General features: G+C 35.0%; 1 protein-coding gene across 1 annotated transcript; it reads right to left on the bottom strand.

Moving 5' to 3' along the window:
* Positions 1–1981: 1981 nt before the first annotated feature.
* LOC106768721 (probable disease resistance protein At5g66900) lies at positions 1982–6594 on the bottom strand. The gene is made up of 6 exons (XM_014654009.2): positions 6408–6594; positions 5621–6265; positions 4487–4887; positions 3980–4341; positions 3566–3798; positions 1982–3448 (listed from the first exon to the last, which is right to left on the bottom strand). The coding sequence occupies exons 2-6, from the start codon at positions 6234–6236 to the stop codon at positions 2622–2624; spliced, it is 2439 nt and encodes an 812-aa protein (XP_014509495.1). The 5' UTR covers positions 6237–6265; positions 6408–6594; the 3' UTR covers positions 1982–2621.
* Positions 6595–6819: the final 225 nt, after the last annotated feature.

Genomic DNA, 6819 nt, shown 5'->3' with positions numbered 1-6819 from the left:
CGCACAATCTCTTTCGGCGAGAGACGACCATCATCCACCAAAACCAGACCTGCAGAGGAAAACCCAGAAACTCAGAAATTGCCATCATCTCTTTTGACACCACCATGCAAAGTCGTCTTCGAACTCTCAGGCCACCATAACCTCCACCATCGTGCAGCCATCATCATCACCTCAGTAGGTCGTCGTCAACCTCATCGCAGCACCATCCCAAATCGTTTTTGCGTCACCACACTAAAGCACGACCTCCTTGTCGTCGTGACCCTTCACTGCCGCTACGATGCCAACATCACGAAAGCCGCTGCAAGCCCCTCCGTTACTCTTCTCCATTCGCGACCTGCAAGCAAAAAATTGGCAAACCAGAAACAACCACAGAACACAATAAACCCAATGGTATCAGAAAACCCTCTCGCGTCTACGCTCTTGACGGTGAAGGAGGAAACCTTTTCCCTTTTCCCCAAGCAAACCCTAATTTTGGATGGGAAAGAGGCAAACACGTGTCAAGACCCCATTGGCACGTCTATCTAGTCAAAGCTGGTCAATGTTCCCACTTTGCCCTTCTAAGTTTTTAAAAAAATTCTAATTCCAACTGAAAAGGTTTCCTAGTCAGCAAAAAACTGACACCTCACATAGCAGTTGCAGAGTTGGACACCTTGTCGTTAACAATTTTAACGGTGTTAATGAAAAGGACCAAATTGAACATTAAATTTGTTCTTTGGGACGAAATTGAACACAAATTCAACTCAGGGACCAAAACGAATTTTCTGAACCAAAATTGGGACCAAAAAGAGCTTTTAACCTTTTAACTATTATACTTTTTAAATTATTATTTTATTATTTTTACATTAGTGAGTAAACTAATCTAATAGCTTTTAAGTACCATTTTTTTCTCAATAAACTTTGTTAAATATAATCTAAATGAATTTCTTTTAAGAGTTATTCTTTCACGGGAATACTTATAGAAAATTTCAGTAAATTTTTTAACCTTCTATCCCTTTCAATTTATCATGTTGGTCTTTATATATCTTGAAATTAAATTCTAATTTTAAGAAAATAATCAATAATTAAATATAGACATATATTTCATAATATAAACTATTTTTATATATCTAAAACATAATTGTATTCTTAAACATATTTGATTTTACAAACTTTAATTATAATATAATTTGTTCTGAGTTCATGCCTACTAAGCCTTCATGATAATTTTATTTTTGATATACATCTTAATAAATTAAGGAAGAATAATACATATAAATAATTCTTTTAACCCAACTCCAAGTAAATTTCCAAGTAACGTGAGCAGTCGGAGTGAACGAAACATAACTTATATAATATTCACAATATAAATTTTAGTTATCAAGGAAATGGATATTTCAAAAACTAATTCATACATACTTACCAGGAATGAATTGTTAGGTAAATGAATATGGTTTAGAATATATTAACTAATTCATAGATGCATATTACATTGGTTTTGGAGCTAATAAATCATTGATTAGAGGATCTTTTTATTATTATCATGATTACATCGCATATTAATCTTGGTAGGGTTCCATTAGACTTTCGTATTCTTTCGTACGACACATTCGCAACAAATTACCTGTCTGTTGAGAATAGGTTCAACAAATTTGAAAAATAAGATATAAATAATAAACAATAATGAAAAAGATATATGTTTTGGATGAATAAAAAGAAGTAAATTTTCCCTCACTTGTTGAGTTATTGGAAACAAATAGGCATAGAAAATTAATTAAATAAAAATATTTTTACCCAATTTTTTCTTAAGTAGTAATTATTTTTAAAATTGTTATAAAAAGGGTATTTTAACTTGGTCAAAAAGTTTAAAAACAAGGAGTCATTTTGAAACGGGAATACTTTTAAATAGCCCAATGAAAATAACCTCCTATTTTCTTCCTTTCTTGTCTGCTTCTCCATTTCCACATAAAGATAGAAGCTTTCTTCTTCGCGAGAATTCCATGCAGAAAAATCAAACCAGATTAGTAGAGCTCTATTTCCTGTGCATTGTTATAAGTGGCTTTACAAGATCATCATACAGAACATCAAGTTACTTTAGAGTAACAGCAGAATCAGCCATGTTCAGGTGGACCTGTACATAAATTTTCTCTGTTGCACTGGCATGATCTGGATTCTTTCCTGTCTATAATTATAAGTGCCTTTACAAGATTATCTTACAGCACATCAAATTATTCAAGAGCCTCCCACCATACCTTCTAACAACAACATCAGCCATGATCAGATTGACCTGTTCATAAATTTTCACTGCTGCACTTAGCATGATAGGTATCTTCCAGTCTTCAAGAAAAGTATGAACAAAAAGCATAGGTTCCTATAACATTCTTTGGCCGTGTTCCAAGATATTCCAGCTTTTTCAGTTGTTTCATACCACTCAAACTGTCTTTCTTCAAATCATTGGATGGATATATAATAAAAGGATGGATATAATATCTGATCATACATTGAGTCTCTAAGTAGAACTTGAATAGTCACAAAGGAGCGCTTCCTTTTACCATAATTTACGTGAAAACTGTCTTTTGTTCATTTTTCTTTTTGGTGTGATCATTGACTCTTTGAAAGACAACCTGAACTGTGTGAAGCAAGTATTAGGAGAAAGTTGTATGAAGCCAATTCAAGTTAACATCAACTTGAGAAACATCTATCCTTAAATTGGGAAGCATTGGTTTGAAATTTTCCCAAGAAGCTGCTGTCTCTTCATCACATATCACCACCTTTAAATTCCCAAGATTAGTGACTGACAATGGTAATTCACACCTTGCACAACTTGTCATGTAAAGATTTTGCAGATTAGACAGATTACCAAAGTCATCCGGTAAATTCGGAAGGCCTATGCAATTTGAGATGTCAAGAAGTCGTAGATTTGAAAGTCTTCCAATAGAATCAGGTATCCCTTCTAAATCGGTACAAGAACTGAGCCTTAGGAGTTCCAAATTCTCCAATTTTCCAATATCTTGCGGCAATGCAGAGAGTTTGTGGCAATTAGTAATACTGAGCTTCTTCAGGGAGATGATATCACAGAGCCCCTTAGGGAATCCCACCATATCCTTGCAATAGTCAATATTCAAATCTTCAAGATTTGGAAAAGCGTATGAAATTAGCAGGTCCTTGTTTTGAAATGCTTGTTTCATATTACAAAAGTAGAGGGATAACTTTTTAAGATTCTTCATTGCAACAAAGGAAGGAACAGAAATCCGCTCTAATCTGATTCTTCTCAGGTTGGATGAAGAGCCAAGTAGCTCAAAGTTGTTGATTTCAGAAGGATAGTAACTGTAATTTGTGACTATCAGAACTTTTAGTTTGTTCATACCTTCCATGCAATCTGGAAAGGAATACTGCTTAGTTTGAAGATTAAAAATTAGAACCTCAACTTGAGCTAGTTGCATTTGGGGCCAATCTGAAGGGAAATTTTCATCTGCAAATGCAACCCATATGGCATTAGTTGTGGAAGAGTAATGAATGGCAGACTACTGTAACATTCGTACATATTTTTTACTCTATAAGTATATATTTTAGAAAAGGTGTAACTCACCAGTTGATATAGACAATGTGTGGGCAGTGACTTGTTGGGGCTTCTGTTTAACACACCAGCTAAGAAATTTTGTCTTCTCCCCATGTTTATTTTGATTTATCTCAATAATCAATCTTTTTCTCTGTTCCATTGGTTCCTGGGAGCACTGATAAATTGCAAGCTCTCTCAGAAGGTCATGAAGAACGATGAAGTGGTTATTGTAGTAGTAACTGTCTGTGTTAGTAGCATTTTTCCTGGTAAATAAGCAGAAATTAATTTCCTTCAGAAAGAAAATTTCGCTCACAAGATTTAAAAAAAGCTCCACCAAAAAGAAAAGTTACAAATTTTAACTTGAGTTCACAATAGAGCATAAATACATGTTGCGTATATAATAGGATTAAGTGGCCTAGAAAAAAATATGTATAGTAATTGTACCTGGCTACCATGACATTAGCTAGATTCATGGAGTCTAATTTGTTAATGATGGCCATTGCCTCTTTGCCGTCATCATCTAGTCTATACAACTCTGCCCACATGTCAATGAGAGCAGTAACAGGAATTCTTTGTTCTTCAGGAAATAAACCTAGGTCCATGAAGCACCCTTTGATGGCAAGATTATCTTCCAAAACATCCAATATCTTTTGGAGGCACGTAATTAGTTCAACATTAGAATCAAGTATAGAACGACCTTGGGACAATTCCTCCATCATCTGTAGCCACAATTCAGAACGCTGATTACAGAGTGATCTCCCAACTACTTTGATGGCAAGCGGTAAACCCTTGCAGTTTCTCACAACCTGATTAGCAACCAAAAATAATCAGTGACCAAATTTCCATGACTTTGAAACCCAAAATACAAGTAATGTATCATTGTGATCTCTACTTCAAGTGAATAACTTCAGACAGTAAGACAAAGTACAGATTACTCAATTCGATTCGCACCTTTTGGATGACTTCATCAGGAATACTTGCACCACTTTCTTCCAAGTGCGTATAATGTCGGAAAAGAGTTTCTGCATCATCATGACCAAGTGGTTTTAAGATACACTGCATGTCCGATCTAAGCAATGCAACCCTAGAAATCACCAAAATTTTATAATCTGGTATCTGGACTTTAAATTTCTCGACAAGGGCTTCTGAGCCAGGCCAAACATCATCCAGTACCAACAACATTGAACTTCTACCAATTTGCCTTAGCAAAAGTCCCAATTGATTAGCTGCATCTTCATCACTTAGAAAATCGGGTACTTCATATCCACAGTGTTGAAATAATCTCTCTACAATAATCTTCAACTTGGCTGTTTTTGAGACGGTGACAAATAAAATATTTCCCCCAAATTTACCTAGGTGAAACCAAAGAGATCTGTAAGTACAGAGTATTCAATATCTTGTACTATTTAGTATGCACTATGAAAGACATTCATTTCATTGTCAGTGGATGTTGCAAAAGCATAATTCTGCTATAAGAACACTTGACAGAAAAACAAATAATACGGATTAAAAGAAAATGCTTGTTTAATTTGTTGAAATACCATTTGGAGAAAATGGGAAAAGCCCAGGTTATGCCCTCAAGATGAAAGTTGGATTACCATGGACCCTTTTGTTCTCATATTAACTTCTTAAACGATAATATATATGCACATGTTTGGTAACAATCTTAGGTGAATAATGGCTCTTTCCAAACATCGTCACAAAAGTTGACAAAACAAGTGATTATCGCTAGAAAACGAGCCAAATGTTGCTTTGAGCTGCTCCCTCTACCTTCAGAAATATGGATTAAAATGTTTCACAAGCCATCACTTGGATCTATTACAAATAAAATTTCAAGAAATACTTGCATGCCATGTCTGCAACTTCTCAATATATTTCTTTTGGCATCTCTTTCTGCCACTAATATTCTTTCAATACTAAGACGTGGTTGATATTAACTAGTAGTTGATGGCAAAATATTAAACAGCGAAGAGATAACGTGTGAAGAAGCTATGAATGATTGACGAGGCGTGATGAAATCATCTAAAAAAAGAACTAGTCAAAGTGTTTGATGAAATCATCGCAAAACAAATAAATAAAACTCACCCTTGACTTGTTCATCCCAACAGAGCTTTGTAGCAAGAGTGGTTTTCCCCATTCCACCCAAACCAGTCAGCATAATAACAGACACACCATCTCTGAGAACCTCCATCTTCAACTTGCTCAACGGCACATCCAAGCCAACAGTGAAATCTGGGTTATCAGGAACACCAAAAGGAAACCTGATAGGTCCTCCAACACCACCAACCTTCTGCTCAAAATTCTCTTTGCTGAGAAGCTCAAGAATTTCCCTAACTTTGTACAGTTTCTCTTCAATATCTTTTGCCACAAGAGCTTCCTTGTCACCACCAGCAAATGAACCATCCCTCTTGTGTCCAAATCTGCACAGAAACCAAAAGAGACACTTGTCCAAACAAAATTTTTTGGGCTCTTCTTTCGCATCTTTTTCTGAAATAAGGGTTTTGATTTCTTCTCTGGGTGGATTTAAGTGTTCATTGTATTGCTTGATCTCTTGCACCACAGGGTTCATATCCTTGAGCGTTGACCTCAGTATCTGCTTGTTGCTATCACTACTTTTACCTTTTTCAACTATTTCCGATACCATCCTCAATCTCTCTTGAAATAGTGTTGGAAGTACAACGCGCTGCGTGGTCTGGTCCATGAATAACCACCAACTTGCTTTCTTTCTCTCTGTTTTTCCACAATCAGAATAGTAACAACAAGTCATGAAAGAGGAGAAGGTCAACGCTCTTTAAGAGTATCTCAAATTAAGAGTTCATAACATGAAAATTAAACTAAAAAACAACAAAAGAAACAGTTATGTTGTGTGTACCTTTAAAATAACCAACGGATGTTTAGTGCAAATTCGAGTTTTTGTCATGCGTGTCCGATCCGAACTTGAAAGATTCGAAATTAGAGCACAATCGATTCAAGTTTTTATAGCTGAAGATTCTCATAAGTTACTTATTCTCTTCCTAGATCTTTCTTCTATCTATCAAACGCGGACGTCAACTTTACTTCCTGCGAACTGTTAGGTAACATCCAATTACATTTATTTATTGCAAGAAAAATTAGTCACCGTCAATCGTCATTATTGGTAGGCATCTTCAAATTTTTTAGGATTAAATATATTTTTAATTTTTATACGGACGATTTTGGTTTTAATTTCTTTTTTAAATTATATTACAATTTAGTCCTTTAATTTTAGAAAATTCTGATTTTAATCTTTTTTATCATATTTTTTA

The sequence above is a fragment of the Vigna radiata genome, chromosome 7, assembly GCF_000741045.1.
Source record: "Vigna radiata var. radiata cultivar VC1973A chromosome 7, Vradiata_ver6, whole genome shotgun sequence".
Taxonomy (NCBI): Eukaryota; Viridiplantae; Streptophyta; class Magnoliopsida; order Fabales; family Fabaceae; genus Vigna; species Vigna radiata.
The sequence above is the reverse complement of the archived record's forward strand: the minus strand, read 5'-3'. Positions and strand labels throughout refer to the sequence as shown.

What these genes read in the sequence shown, in the direction of transcription:
- LOC106768721 (XM_014654009.2), bottom strand. Translation starts at nt 6,236, where the DNA reads ATGGACCAGACCACGCAGCGCGTTGTACTTCCAACACTATTTCAAGAG. An exon ending in GCTAATGTCATGGTAGCCAG is followed by an intron (nt 3,799 to 3,979) that starts GTACAATTACTA and finishes CTTATTTACCAG; the next exon opens with GAAAAATGCTACTAACACAG. An exon ending in CACATTGTCTATATCAACTG is followed by an intron (nt 3,449 to 3,565) that starts GTGAGTTACACC and finishes TTGCATTTGCAG; the next exon opens with ATGAAAATTTCCCTTCAGAT.